Source organism: Peromyscus eremicus, chromosome 8a (assembly GCF_949786415.1).
Source record: "Peromyscus eremicus chromosome 8a, PerEre_H2_v1, whole genome shotgun sequence".
Classification (NCBI taxonomy): domain Eukaryota; kingdom Metazoa; phylum Chordata; class Mammalia; order Rodentia; family Cricetidae; genus Peromyscus; species Peromyscus eremicus.
In genome coordinates, this window is record NC_081423.1 from 58,663,700 (window position 1) to 58,679,275 (window position 15,576).

At 49.8% G+C, this 15,576-nt stretch overlaps 1 protein-coding gene across 1 annotated transcript in view; it reads left to right on the plus strand.

Annotated features, from left to right (window-relative positions):
- The first annotated feature begins 8,773 nt into the window (after window positions 1–8,773).
- Pitpna (phosphatidylinositol transfer protein alpha) overlaps window positions 8,774–15,576 on the plus strand; it is a 44,173-nt gene continuing 37,370 nt past the window's right edge. Inside the window, exons 1-2 of the mRNA XM_059271211.1 lie at window positions 8,774–9,042; window positions 13,725–13,755. Coding sequence (XP_059127194.1) covers window positions 9,023–9,042; window positions 13,725–13,755 — 51 coding nt within the window. The 5' untranslated portion in view covers window positions 8,774–9,022. The remainder of the gene's footprint in view (window positions 9,043–13,724; window positions 13,756–15,576) is intronic.

A 15,576-nucleotide genomic window follows, 5' to 3' on the forward strand; every position in this document is an offset into this window, starting at 1 on the left:
TTTCTTTTTCAAGTACTGGGGACAGAACTCGGGCCTTCAAGCCAGCGAAGAGCCTCACCACCGAGTCCCACCTGCAGCCTGGTCTGCTCTTTGTCCGGTGTCTGTCTACCACCAGAATGAATGTTCCTTGAGAGCTGGCAGGAGCCCTCTGTTGGTCGTCACTGTCCCTCCAGGGACTCAGATGGCACTGGTGTGAAATAGCTGCCCGATTTTTAAAAAGACAGAGCCAGGCGTGGTGGTGCCCGCCTGTGATCCCAGCAGCTGAAGCCGGAGGAGCGGGATGGAGGATCATGAGTTTGAGGCTAGCTTGGGCTGTAGAGGAAGGCCTTGTCTTAAAGCCAGAGAGAGAAGGAGTGGGGGAAACAGGCTAGGAGACCAGCACACCCTGGCCAGCTAGGCAGAGGCAGGGCAGGAGATGGAAACAGTGAAACACAGTCTCCCCAAGATAGCCAGAGATGGGTTACAGGTGTGGCTGTAACTGAGGTAGTGAAACTAGGGGCCAGCCAGCCCAGGAGACTTCACGGGGCTGAGCCTCGAGCTCCAGAGACACAAAGATGAAGGGCAAGGGCAGAGGGGGAGGGAGGCAGGGAGGCAGGGAGATAGGAAACACAGGCTGAGGGTATGCTCCCCTGAGACAGACAGACAACCAGAGAGGATGGGCTGGAGAGATGGCTCAGCGCTGAAGAGCACTGACTGCTCTTCCAGAGGACCCGGGTTCAATTCCCAGCACCCACAAAAGAGAAGAGAGAGAGAGACTGTAGAAAGATGGGTAAGACCAGAGAGAGAAAGGTGTAGAGAAGAGAGGAGATTAAGGAAGGAAGGACGGACGGACGGATGGAAGGAAGGAAAGAAAAGGAGAGAGAAAGGAGAAGGGGGGAGGGGTGTCTGGTAGTGACATGGAGTAAAGACCAGGAGGTATGGATGGAGCCAGAAAGAGGCAAAGAAACAGACAAGTGAGACCAGAGCCCCTTCTCTTCCCTGTCGAAGCATGCAGATGAAGCTCTGATGTGTAGTAAGGTCCATCCTGCCTCAACACTCTTGCCCCATGAGAATAACATGGAGTTCATTATGGGAGTGCACAATTTGATCCCAGTACTTAAAGGCAGAAAGGCTACTCTGCTCTACCTAACAAGTTCCAGGCCTGCCAGGGCTACATAGTGAGATCATGTCTCGGAAATAAATAGGGGCTGGAGGGATGGCTCGGCGGATAAGAAAACTTGCTGCTCTTGCCAAGGACCGGGGTTCATTTCTCATCACCCACATCGGGTGGCTCACAGCCACCTATAACTCCTGTCCTAAGGGATCCAACACCTTTTTCTGGCCTCCCCCTGCACCTGTACTCATGTATATGCTACACATACTCAGGCACACACACATGCATGAGATAAAAAATTTTTTGAGACAGGGCTTCTCTGTATAGCCCTGGCTGTCCTGGAACTCACTTTGTAGACCAGGTTGGCCTTGAATTCCTCGAGATCTGCCTATCTCTGCCTCCCAAGTGTTAGGATTAAAGGCATGCAACACCTCACTTGGCTAAAAATCTTTGAAAATAATATTTATCCTTTTTAATTATGTGTAGGTGTGTATGTCTGTACGTGGATATGTACATTTGAGTTCCGTTGCTTTCAGAGGCTAGAAGTATCTGGAGCTGAGTTACAGGTGACTTACCTGACATGGGTTCTGGGAACTGAACTCAAGTTCTCTAGAAGAGCAGCCAGTGCTCTGGGCTGGAGAGATGGCTCAGCAGTTAAGAGCACTGGCTGCTCATCTAGAGAACCAGAGTTTGATTCCCAGCACCCACATGGTGGCCCACAACTATCTGTAACTCCAGTTCTGGGGTATCTGATGCCCTTTTCTGACTTACTCTGTACCAGGCACACAGTGGTACATAGACATACATACAGGCAAAACACCCATACACAGAAAATAATAAAATAATTAAAAATTGTCAGGCAGTGGTGGTGGTACATGTCTTAAATCCCAGCACTCGGGAGGCAGAAGCAGGCAGATCTCTGTGAGTTTGAGGCCAACCTGGTCTACCAAGCAAGTTCCAGGACAGGCTCCAAGGCTACACAGAGAAACCTGTCTCGAAAAAACAATAATAAAAATAAAATGAACTCATATCCCATGCTGCACACACTGCTTTCGATGCACCAGCTCCTCTAATGAGTCCCTGTAAGCCCATTTGCAACACTTACCACTGTCCTCATTTTATGAATGAAGAGCTTTGGCACAGACTGGTTAAGTAACTCACCCAACGTCACACAGGTAGGAAAGTGCTGAGGCTGGGACTCCCGGGCATCAGGCACCAGGGATGTATGTTGGGAGGAAGCTGTAGAGACTCCTGGCACAGTGGGAGAACAGTGTGATCCTTGCATCTGAAGGCCTACGCCTGGGTGAGCCAAACTTGCCAGGGTAAAAAAGTGATCTAGGAAGCAGAGTTCAGAGGCTGGGGATGTGGCTGAGATTCTAGAGTGTTAGCCCAGCATACATAAAGCCCTGGATTCAACCTCCATCACTGCATAAACCAAGTACGCTGACTCAAGCGGTAGAGGAGACAGGATTAGAAAATCAAGGTCAGCTGGCAGTGGTGGTGCATGCCTTTAATCCAGCACTCAGAAGGCAGAGACTGGTGGATCTCGAGGCCAGCCTGGTCTACAGAGCAAGTTCCAGGACGGGCTCCAAAGCTACAGAAAAACCCTGTCTTGAAAAACCAAAAAAAAAAGAAAAGAAAAGAAAATCAAGGTCATCCTTAGCTACACAGTCAGTTTGAGGTTAGCCTTGGCTACATAGAATAGACAAATTAACAAGAAAAATCCCATAACTCAAAATGTGTAAAACAAGCAAACACAGAGAAACCGTCTTGAAAAATGAAAACCAAAAAAACTGGTGAGATGAGTGTATGGCTATAGTGGCTTGCTGCTAAGCCTGACAACCTCAGTTCAGTCCAAGGGACCCATGTAGTGGAAGGGAGAACATTCACAAGTTGTCCTCTGACCACCACTCACACACTGTGGCACATGGGCACCACACACACACACACACACACACACACTTTCGGTGCACACATGCCACAGCACACGTGTGGAATTCAGTTGTCAGGCTTGGCCACAAGTACCTTAACTCACTGAGCCCCTATAATGCAAAACTTTTTTTTTTTTTTTTTTTTTTTTTTGGTTTTTCAAGACAGGGTTTCTCTGTGTAGCTTTGCGCCTTTCCTGGAACTCACTTGGTAGCCCAGGCTAGCCTCGAACTCACAGAGATCCGCCTGCCTCTGCCTCCCAAGTGCTGGGATTAAAGGCGTGCGCCACCACCGCCCGGCTGCAAAACTTTAATACTTAATAATAATAATAAAATTACAATAAAATAAAAAAGGGACTGGAGGGGTGGCTCACTGGCTAAGAGTACTGCCTGTTCTTCTAGAGGACCTTGGTTCAATTCCCAGCACACACATGGTTTCTCAAAACTGTCTGGAACTCCATCCAGTTCCAGGGGATCTGGCACCCTACTTAGACATACATGCAGACAAAACACCAATGCCCATAAATAAGCAAATCTTTGAGAGGAAATGATTCATCCTGCTAAGTGTGATGACAGCACCGTGGATTCTGAAGACAGAATCTGCCTTCCAAGTAGACACCGTGAAGCATGGAGGGGTGGGGTGACCTATCCTGGGGACTTTGAAGTGCCTGGAGAAAGAAAAGAGACAAGCAGGAGTAGCAAGCCTCCCAGGTTCAAACAGGACGGTAAGTTAGGGCTTTCTTAAGGCCCCCTGATTGCTCCCTTATCAGAGGGAACCGCTCAAAGGGAACTCCAAGTCGCAAGCTCAGTCCTGTCTGCAGGCTACCTCGTTCTCCACTTGCTGCAACCAGCGTGGCTGCTCTGGCCTCGGCCCCCCACTCGGAAGGCCAGCCGTGGCTCCAATGCTTTCCCTCTGCAGAGGCTGTCCTTCCTAGTCTACCCCAGCTCAAGCTGCCTCCACACCTCCTCAAATCTTTTTGTTTGTTTTTTTTTTTTTTAATTGAACATGATTTTTCACATTCTTTTTTTTTTTTTTTTTTTTTAAGATTTATTTATTTATTATGTATACAGCATGTATGACTGCAGGCCAGAAAAGGGCACCAGATCTCATTACAGATGGTTGTGAGCCACCATGTGGTTGCTGGGAATTGAACTCAGGACCTCTGGAAGAGCAGCCAGTGCTCTTAACCTCTGAGCCATCCCTCCAGCCCGTTTGTTTGTTTTTTGAGACAGGGTTTCTCTGTTTAGCCCTGGCTGTCCTGGAACTCGCTCTGTAGACCAGGCTGGCCTCGAACTCAGAGATCTGCCTGCCTCTGCTTAACAAATGCTGGGATTAAAGGAGTGTACTACCCCTGCCTGACACCTGAAATCTTAACCAGCACTGACCCTCCTGTCCTCCATGGTCACCTTTGTCACAGACTACTTCAAGTTGATGTCTGTGAGGAAGCTTCACACATTCTGGTGTGTGTGTGTGTGTGGGGGGGTGTTTGTTTATTTGAGACAGATTTTTACTGTGTAACCCTGGTTGGCCTAGAACTATGTAGAACAGGCTGGCCTCTAACTCATAGGGATTTACCTGCCTTTGCCTCTCTCCCAAGTACCATGACTAAAGGTTTGTGTTACATCTGGCTTTTATTTTTAATTTATTTGTTTTTGGTTTTTCAAGACATGGTTTCTCTGTGCAGCCCAGGCTGTCTGGATCTCACTCTATAGACCAGACTGGCCTTGAACTCACAGAGATCTGCCTGCCTCTGCCTCCCAAGTGCTGGGATTAAAAGGGTGTGACACCACTGCCTGCTGTTTTGTTTATTTTTATGATATTTATTTAAATTTATTTCTTATGTATACAGTGTTCTACCTGCATGTATGCCTGCATGTCAGAAGAGGGCACCAGATTTCATTATAGATGGTTGTGAGCCACCATGTGGTTGATGGGAATTGAACTCAGGACCTCTGCAAGAGCAGCCAGTGCTCTTAACTTCTGAGCCATCTCTACAGTCCCCTGATTTTTTCTTATTATTTTAAAATATTATGTGTATGTGTCTATGTCTGTGTGTATGTGCATGTGCATGCAGAAGCAGGAGGAGGCCAGAGGCATCAGATCCCCAGGAGGCTACAGTTCCAGGTGGTTGGTTACTAGCTGCTTGACATGGGTGCTGGGTGACATGGGTGCTGGGTGACCTGGGTGCTGTGTGACCTGGGTGCTGTGTGACCTGGGTGCTGGGTGACATGGGTGCTGGGTGACATGGGCGCTGGTGACATGGGCACTGGGTGACATGGGTGCTGGGTGACCTGGGTGCTGGGTGACCTGGGTGCTGGGTGACCTGGGTGCTGGATGACCTGGGTGCTGGGTGACATGGGCGTTGGTTGACATGGGCGCTGGGTGACCTGGGTGCTGGGTGACCTGGGTGCTGGGTGACATGGGTGCTGGGTGACATGGTTGCTGGGTGACATGGGTGCTGACATAGTTGCTCCAGTCTTCTGGAATGTGACAAGCACTCTTAACCCAGCTAAGCCATATCTCTAGCCCTTTAGTTTCTTTTATTAATTTATTATTTTTTTTATTTACTATTTATTTATTTGGGCAGGATCTTGTGTAGCCCAGGCTAGCTTCAAATTGAATGGGTAGCTGAGGATGACCTTAATCTTCCTGTCTCTATCTCAGAAGTGTATTACAGGCATGAGCTACCAGAAATGGTTTATGTGATACTGAATTCAAGACTTTGTGAATGCCAGGCAAGCATCCTGCCAGGGCAACTCCGTCTCTCGCCCTGATGCTGGTTTGTGTTTTTAGTTCCCCTCGTGTGCAGCACTGTCCTCCAGGCTCATGCTTCAGCCTTTATCGACTAATTAGCACCAATTCCTCTGTCTAAATATCACCGTTAATGCTGCCCCCAAGATCAGTCACCCAGTTCACACCAGTCTCTTCCGCAAGCCATTTCTATCTGTCTGTATTGTGCTTCCCTCCTTTCAGGGAGGGATCTTGTTTGCTTGGTCATCCCTTGTGTCTTAAGTGCCTTGAAAAAGACCTAGGACAGGGCCAGGTGCTCAATCAATATTTATTGAGTGAATGAGTAAATGTAGTCTCTCTAACTAGACTGCAAGTTCCCAGGGGTGGGGGCAGGATCTGGTTACTTCCTGGAGAGAGCCAGCATTTTCTAGAGTACTATCCATTCATACTGTGGAAGAGAAAGAGCCCTGGGCTGGAGGGCTGGGGATCCAGGGGTCAGGCCATTTCCTGGATCTTGGCTCTCTCTCTGGGTCCTTGCCTTGGATTTCTGGAGCTGTCCTTGCTCCTGCCAGAGTTTGATGAATGAATGGCCAATCCATGGGACACTTAGGGCAGCCCTGGTTACTGTCACAGCTGGGTAGCCGTCTGGCCGCCTGTTTCCCAGTTCCTTCTTGAGCCACCATCTTGGGTAGTTGACTGGCAGCTGCGCCCATATACCCTTAATCACCCTGCTCTCAGTGAGTCCCACCTGTCTGCCAACCCATTTTGGTGTTCTCACTGAATGCTGTACTAGTCACTCAGGCTCCCAGGCCTGAACCTTGTCAGTTTTTCTCACTTCCTCCCTTGTTCTCACCCTGTTGCCCTCTTGGCCAATTTGTCAACAAGCCTCAATTTTCTTTCTTTCTTTCTTTCTTTCTTTCTTTCTTTTTTTTTTTTTTTTTTTTTTTCCTGCCCTGAATGCTCCCTGGACTTCTGCAGCTGCCTCCTCCTCACTGGTGTCCCTGCCTGTCACTGTTGTCCTGACACAGCCCTCTCTTCTTCCTTCCCTGCCCCCAACATCCAGAAGGAATCTTCATATCATAAATCTCTCCCTTTTTTTTTTTTTTTTTTTTAGTTTTTTTGAGACAGGGTTTCTCTGTGTAGCTTTGTGCCTTTCCTGGAACTCACTCTGTAGCCCAGGCTGGCCTCAAACTCACAGAGATCCGCCTGGCTCTGCCTCCCAGTGCTGGGATTAAAGGCGTGTGCCACCACCGCCCGGCCATAAATCTCTTATCACTGCTGAAATCCTCAAATGCTCTCCCATGGCCTATAGCCCACATTGCCATCACCCACCAGGAACCCAGCCCTTCCCAGCAATCCACCTCCAAACTCAATGCTCCAGTTATCTTTTCTAGTCATGTGCTGGTCAGTTTTTTCTTTTTCTTTTCTTTCTTTCTTTCTTTCTTTTTTTTTTTTTTTGTGTCAGCTTGACACAAGCTAGGGTCACCTGTGAAGAGGGAACCTCAGTTGAGAAAATGTTCCCATTAGTCGGGGCATTTTCTAGAGTAATGATTGGTGGAGAGCACAGCTCACTCTGGGGGGTAGCACCCCGGGCAGGTTGTCCTGGGTTGTACAAGAAAACAGGCTGAGTAAGCCAGTAAGCAAGCATGCCTCCATAGCCTCTGCTTCAGGTCCCTGCCGTCTTTTCCCTTGATAATGGACTCTAACCTCAAGGATGTAATAAACCTTTTCCTCCCCAAGTTACTTTTGGTTGTGGTCTTTATCACAGCAACAGAAAACCAGACTAGGACAAGTCCCCAAATGCAGCCTCTTCTCCTTGACTGCAGCCTTTACAGATCCTGCTTGCTGTCTCTTTGCTGTTCTTCACTCCCCAGCATCTCGTAGATCTACCCGTTAAGTCTTGTCTTCTGGAATGGCTTCCCTGGGATTCCTCACACACCTCAGATGCCCTCCTGTGTCATCTCAGGTCCTGATGACTTGTTTCCTTTTTCTTCCTGTGGTTCTAGGATTGAACCGAGGGCCTCCTGCATACTAGGCAAGTGCTCGACCACTGAGCTGTATCTCAGCCTTCTCCTTACACGAGGTAGTGATTTACTAAGTTGTTTGAGCAGGCTTTGAACTTTGTCCTCCTGCCTCAGCTCCCAGATAGCTAGGGTTACAGGCCTGGCAGCCCTTTCATTCTAAATGCCTGTTTCCTTCAGCCATCACCTGCCTCCCCTCCATTTGACCTCCAGCCCCTGAAGGCAAGATAGTACCAGCCTTGTTCTCTCTATCCAGGATAGCTCAAGCTCGGGTGCACAGCAGACCCTCAGCCAATGATTACTGGATGGATGAGAAGACACTAGGTTAGAGTCTCAGCTACACCCAGCACTCAGGAGCCAGAGGCAGGTGGATCTCTGTGAGTTCGAGGCCAGCCTGGTGCACATTGTGAGTTCCAGGACAGCCAGAGCTATATAGTGAGATCCTGTCTCAAAAAAGAAAAGAAAAAAAAAAAATCAGGAAGAAGCCGTAACAAGCAAATCTTTCTGCTGCTGCCTTCTTACCTGTAAATGAAGGCAGTAAACAGTACCTTTCTGGTGGAGTTGTGGAGTCAAGTATTTAGAGAACACATACACACTTTTGTTTGGGGTTTGCTTTTTGTATTTTTTGTGTGTGTGTGTGTGTGTGTGTGTGTGTGTGTGTGTGTGTGTGTGTGTGTGTGTGTATCCAAATTAAGCAAGTGCTTCACGGCTGAACTAAATCTCCAAGCCCCTCATTTTATTTTTGACACGCTGGGCTCTCAACACACCTTCTAGCGAAGTCCAGGCATTCAGGCGCATCAGTTCCTGCTGCAGAAGCGCATTCACACCAGACGTGTCCCTTTAATTCCTGAGTTCCCAAACCGCCTGGGACCCAGCTAGGATGCTGACATGGACCCGGAGCCACGGCCCATTTAAGGGTAGAAGGGCGGGCCCGGGAAAGCCCCGCCCCGCGTGAGGTCAGCGCGCAGGGCTGCGTCTGACGCTCTGGTTGCCGCAGAGACGCCCCGCCCCCGCGCGGCGCTGCGGAACCGGAGCTCCGGGCGGCGTCGGCAGAGGCGCGGGAGGTGGCGAGGCCAGGGCAGGGCGGCAGGAGCCCGCGCGGCGACCGCAGCGAGAGCAGCAGAGACAGAGCAGACCACGACGAAGGCGCACAGGCAGCCGGGCCGGGCCGGGCCACCGGGAGAGCGGCCGCCGGGAAGCGGGCGGAAGGCCGGGCTGGCAGCTGGCAGCCGCCGAGCCGCGAAGCGACATGGTGCTGCTCAAGGAGTAGTGAGTGTCGGGTCGGCTGTGCGGAAGCGAGGCGGAAGGGAGGGTCGGGATGACGGCCGCGAAGGCAGATCGCCTGCCGGGGGATGGAGAACACCGGATGGGGCTGTTGGGCCGCCTAGCAGGGGCGGAGGGGCCAGAGGGTGACAGACAGCACCTGAGGTGGGGTCGAATAGGCCAGAGAGGAGGCCAGGAACCGGTGCGGGCCGGACAGGGCCTGAGGAGGGGTCAAGGGGACGGGGAGAGCCAGAGGGTGCATGAGGGGGCCCGAGGGTGCATGGAGAGCGCTGGATGTGGTGTGACCCTACAGTGGGCGCAAGGAGGGATGAAGGGGCAGACTGAGGAGTTGTGTAAGGGACCAAGGAGCAGTGGGACAAGGGCAGCAGCGCCGGTGAGTTGGCTGGCGGTGGGGAGGGGTTTGAGGCTGAGCTGTATGTACCAAGGGGCAGGGAAGATCAGATAAGGTAGCTAGCTCCTGGAATGGAGTTGAGGTGGTAGGGAGGAGTGCTGAGGCGGAACCTGGGGCATGGACAGTGGCTGCCTTAGGCAGCAGAGGAAGGATTGTAATAATTGGTTGCAGAAAAAAGGACTTAAGTCAAGGCCAGGCTTGGGTGATGGGGAGGGAGAAAGAGCATAGGGACTGAGATAACAGGGCTGGCTGGGTGGGGATGGCTGAAGTGGCACCGTACCTAAGTAGTAGGTGCAAAAGAGGCGGCTTTTGATAAAAGCTCAGGACGCCTGCCTAGGACTTGGCAGCCCTTGAATGGGGAGTCTGGAAAATACTGGGCAGGTTCTGAAGTGATGTGAAGGAGTTTCGGTGATAGAGAAGGGCAGGGAGTTGTAGCAGGGCACAAGACCATCCAGAAAGATAGTATAAGAATGAATATACCTGCTAATGGAGGTGGTGGGGACCAGGATGGGGACATCCAGTCTCCAGCGGATTTGGGGTCTTGGTGCAAAGAGATGAGGAAATTGCTTGGAGGAATTGAGAAGATCCTCACAAATGTTTTTTTTTTGTTTTGTTTTGTTTTGGGGGTGAGGAGCTATTGATTTAGAGGACAGGCAGGGCTTGCTAGATGTTTGCTCCTGAAACCCAGGGGCTTGGCTGACAGGTAGGGTTGTTTGGATTGCTAAACCTTTCAGACAGTGTGACCCATTCCTGAGGATCATGGTTCCTAGTGAACATCCCATTGGATGTGTGTATAGACTCATGTGAAACTAAGGTCCCCCAAAGGAGAGGGCAAGGGGGCAGCACTGGGGCCTAAGCCCCAGAAGTTCAGAAATGGAAACTGGCCAAGTACGGAGAAACTTGTGAAACTCTTGAGTGTGCAGAGGACTCTTTCCCTCGTCAGTGAGGGCACTTTGTCCGTCCCCACACCATTTGCTCCTTGGAAGTGTTTCAGATGTCATAGTGTGCCATTTGACCCACGAAGTAGAGAGCCAGGTGTCATCCCACCTTGACTCTTTGGCGGGCGGAGAACATGATTTGGAGGCCCTGTCGCCTCTCTCCATGTCCAGTGTTAATCCGGCCAGCGCTCAGAGCTTTATGTGTTGAAGAACAAGAACACTTGGGTGCCAGTGTTCTCCAAGGAGAACATGGTGCACTTTGCATTTTAATCCTCAGTGTCCCAACGAATGAGCTTGTCTCACTTTTCAGATTAAAAAAAAAAATTCCCACGTGAATCCTACAGTCTGTAGAAATGTGGAGTTTTGAAAAGGTCAGGCAGGGGAAGGAAGGGCCCTTCTGAAGAGATGAAGTCAATCTGGGAGGCAGGCATTCTTCTCCCATTCTTTGTTCTCCCCACTTGAAGCCTGAACAGGGAGAGGCCCAAGGTGCTGGTGATGCAGAACCTGCATCTGTATTTCCTGCCGATGGGCTTGTGCCCTGTGCATGCGTGCACCCCTGGATAGGGGACAGGATGGGAAACAGGCAGGCAAGGGGCTGTGGTTACTGCGCTGCAGCTCTGAGGAGGAGGCAATTGAAGGTCATGCCATGGTGAGGATGGCTCAGTCTTGGCCCAGCTGGGCCTCTGTGGCCCTCTCCTTTCCAGGTGTCCCCGTGGCGGCTGAGGTGGTTTTGTTCCGAGGGAGCAAGGGAGAGATGTCTGGGTGTGCGGCTGTAATGGAAGCAGGCTCAGAGCATCCTTGAAGGCACTAGCTGGAACTAGTCTCTTTGGAGGGGAGGTTTGGATCTCAATGAAGGTTGTCCTTGTTGCTTTTTCTGACACTTCCTCCAACAGGATTTTCCCTGATTTGGTTTCTGCAAATTCTTCGATGTGATTTTTGCTGTGTTCTTGAAGATAAAAGGCATATTGTTTTCCAGGAAGTTTTTTCTGAGGGTGCAGAAATTCTGCCCTCTAAGTTGGAAGCACTTCTCTGCACCGTTGGCTTTCTATAATGGGAGTATCCGAAGGGAGTTAGCAGACAGTAAAGAACTTAGAGCTTTTTTTCTTCTCCCCTCTGGTGCTTGTTCTGCTTGATGCCTGGCTTTTACTGTGATGTTTTCCTCAGGTCTCACTGTGTGTTTTCTTGCTGCCCAGGAGAACTTTGTAGGACTAGGGAATAGCAAACTATTTGGCAGCCTGGAGCAAAGAGCCATGCTTGGACCTCGAAAGAGTATGCCCATGCTTTACTAAGCGAGGGCACAAAGATGCCGAGGGCCCAGCAGGTTCCAGAAAGGCTCTGAGAAGTGGAAATCTTAGCTTTGGCTCTTGATTGTCTTTTTGTTTGTTTGTTTTGTTTTGTTTTGTTTTTTGAGACAGGGTTTCTTTGTGTAGTTTTGCTGCCTGTCCTGGATCTCACTCTGTAGACCAGACTGGTCTCGAACTCACAGAGATCCGCCTGGCTCTGCCTCCTGAGTGCTGGGATTAAAGGCCCAGTGATTGTCTTATTTTTTATTGTATCTATGTATCTATGTATGTATGTATGTATCTATCTATCTGGCTCTTGATTGTCTTTTTTTTTTTTCAAAGATTTATTTATTTATTATGTATACAGAAGAGGGTGCCAGATCTCATTGCAGATGGTTGTGAGCCACCATGTGGGTGCTGGGAATTGAACTCAGGACCTCTGGAAGAGCATTCAGTGCTCTTAACCTCTGAGCCATCTCTCCAGCCCGATTGTCTTTTTTTTTTTATTATTATTATATCTATGTATCTATCTATCTATCTCTATCTATCCATCCATCTGGCTCTTGTCTTATTTTTTATTTTATGTATGTATGTATGTATGTGTGTATCTATCTATCTATCTAACTTGAGGCAGGGTCTCTCTCTGTAGCCCTGGCTGTCCTGGAACTCAAATCTGTAAACCAGGTTGGTCTAAGACTCAGAGATCCACCTGCTTCCTCCTCCTGAGTGTTGGGATTAAAGGTATGTGCCACCATGCCTATTTTCTTTTCTTTCTTTCTTTCTTTCTTTTTTTTTTTTTTTTTTGAGACAGGGTTTCTCTGTGTAGCCCTGGCTGTCCTGGAGCTTGCTCTGTAGACCAGGCTGGCCTCGAACTCAGAGATCCGCCTGTCTCTGCCTCCCGAGTGCTGGGATTAAAGGTGTGCGCCACCATCGCCCAGTTTTGTTTGTTTGCTTGCTAAACAGGGTCTTACCTTGTAGCTCTGGCTGGCCTGGAACTATGTGGATCAGGCTGGCCTCAAACTCACAGAGCTCACTTGCCTCTGCCTCCTCAGTACTGGGTGGCTTGACTTTTGAGAGACCAGTCAAGGCCTTTCTTCTCATCTCTCTGACCAGTATTGAACTGGGGGTCAGCACTGGTCTGTCACAAGTGTAAGCTACCTGGGGAAGTGGCTCCAGTCCCCTCAGCTCTCTGGAGCTCTGACCCTCTTGAGGACTCTGCTGGCCAGGAGTTCTTTGTCAGTTTTTTTTTTTTTTTTTGGCGGGGTGGGGGGTGGGGTGGGAGTGGGGGTGGGGTGAGGAGTTCGAGACAGAGTTTCTCTGTGTAGATCTGGCTGTCTTGGAACTCATTCTGTAGACCAGGCTGGCTTCCAACTCACAGAGATCCTCCTGCCTCTGCCTCCCTGAGTGCTGGGATTAAAGGCGTGCGCCACCACCGCCCAATTCTCTATCAGCTTATTCATGGTACCTTCCAATAATTGGAGGTTGGCAAAATGCAGGAGGAAAGAAAGTGAGAGATTGGAGTGCCTTTGGCTAGCTCCTGGAGGTCAGAGCTGGCTATCCTCTTTAGAGCTGCATGAGGAGTTTGCATTATACCATCCTGCAGAGGGCAGAGGTGGTGGCACTTGAGGCTCTAGGGTTGGTTAAGCCTCTAGGGAATTGTCCCCTTCAGCCTTCATCCGACCCTGAGGGCTGATGTTGGGAAGTTAGGCTTACTGATGCACATCCTCGGGTCGCATTCTTTGCATCTGAATCCTCATCTGATGAGCCTTTCTATTAGCTTTTTTACTAGATGCATGAGCAAGTCCTATTGGAGAAGAGTTGATTGAGGGAGTAGGGAGAAAGACGGGAGTGAGTGGCCTGCAAAGCAGGCAGTGGGAAGTTCAGGTTTGCTCTGAATTACAGGGTTCTAAATGGGGTTCTGGGACAAGAGGGACCCCAGCCTTGAAGCATCCAGAGGGCCAGTCCCTGCTGGCTTTTTGTCACTGAGTAGGGAGCACTGTGCTGAGGTGGTGCTCTCAGGGCCTGGAGTTGATGCTCTCTTTTCTTCTTTTGTAGTCGAGTCATCCTGCCTGTGTCTGTAGATGAGGTAAGTCCTGCTTTTTTTCCTCTCATCTCATCCATAGTTGTTCATAAGTACTTGTGAACATTGCTTAGTGGGGCTGGGAGTGGCCACACTGTTTGTATAGCTTTCATTTATGTTCTAATATAGAGATAACTGAGGCTCAGCTCAAATATTCCCGATGTTACTTTCTACTAAAGGAAAGCACTTCTAGCCAGGTGGTGGTGGCGCATGCCTTTCTTTAATCGGGAAGCAGAGGTAGGGGGATCTCTGAGTTCGAAGTCAGCCTGGTCTACAGAGCGAGTTCCAGGACAGGCTCCAAAACTACAGAGAAACCCTGTCTGGGGGGGGGGGGGACACCCCAAACAAACAAAAAAACCCAAAACGATTAGATTAGATAGATAGATAGATAGGAAGGAACTTCTATGGTGAATCTGGTGCCTGAGTACAACCAGTCTCAAGCTCTTGGCTTGCTGGATAGCTTTGAACAGAGACTACAGCAGCTCTGGGTCTGCTGGGACTGAACTTGTAGGACATGGGATTGATGAGCTGCAGTGTGTGGTGTGTGGGACCTCCATGACCAGGCTGAGGACCGTGCTTTCTGGTTGATGGTGCTCTCTGGCTAGGAAGCAAACCAGCAAGGCCAGGAGTGTCTTGAGTCCCCAGCCATGGAGGTGGCTGCTGGAAAGACCGAGGCACCGAAACCTCCTTTTACGGCGGGCAGAAGACGACAAATGGGCTTGGCTTGTCCTCCGTCCTTTTATGGTTCCTGGGTCTGACGGCCCGTGCGTGTGGAGCTGGCAGCACTAGTTGCCACAAGAAAGTCCACAGGCCCTGCTGACTCAGACCTGTCTCTTGGATAGCAGAGCTGTCATGGAGGCTCCCGTGTCCCACCCTTCCTCCCAACTTCCTCTTCTCCCTGCCTGGCCAAGCTTGTTCTCGACTTTCTCCTGAATCCACAGTTCCACCCCAGCTTCCAGTGAACGAAGGCCAGCCTGAACCCCCAGTTGTTGGTACCCTCTCTTTTTCCTGTAAGACCCGTAGGAAACTCCTGCGCTCCACACAGAAGCCGGACCTCCAAGAAATGAAAGCAGGCTAGCAGAGCCTGGAGCATTCTTTAAACATTTGCTTTTGTGTGTGTCTCTCTTTGTGTGTATGTGTATGTAATATATGTGGGGTCAGAGTCACAGGCGGCTGTGAGTTGCCCATTGTAAGTGCTTACAATCAAGCACAGGTCCTCTAATGGGGTGAAAGTGCTCTTAACCACTGAACCATCTCTCCAGCCCTGTGGGAGCATTTAGATGAGACAAATCACCCCCATGAGTGATGCCCGTGCATTGGTCTCGGAGAGGATTGTCTCCAGTGGGGTACTGAGTCCTTCAGAAAGGCTGCGGAGATCTGGGAAAGAGGGACAGATGTGAACTTGAACATGGTCTGAGAAATAAAAGAGACATTTGGGTGCCAATGGCAGAAGAATTAACAAAGAATTTGAGGCTAGCTTGAGCATATATAGCAAGATTCCATCTCAAAATAAAATTAATTAATTAAAAAATAGAAGCTGGGCAGTGGTGACGCACGCCTTTAATACCAGCACTCAGCAGGCAGAACATTGAGTTTGAGGCCAGCCTAATCTACAGAGTGAGTTCTAGGACAGACAGCAATACACAGAGAAACTCTGTCTCAAAAAACAAAACAAAACAAAAAAAAGAAACAGGAAAGAAAAGCCAGGTGTGGTGCCTAAGTTTAATCTTAGTACTCAGGAGTCAGAGGCAGGCGATCTCTGAATTCAAGGCCAGCCTGGTCTACAAAGTGAGTTCTAGGACAGCCAGGGCTACACAGAGAAACCCT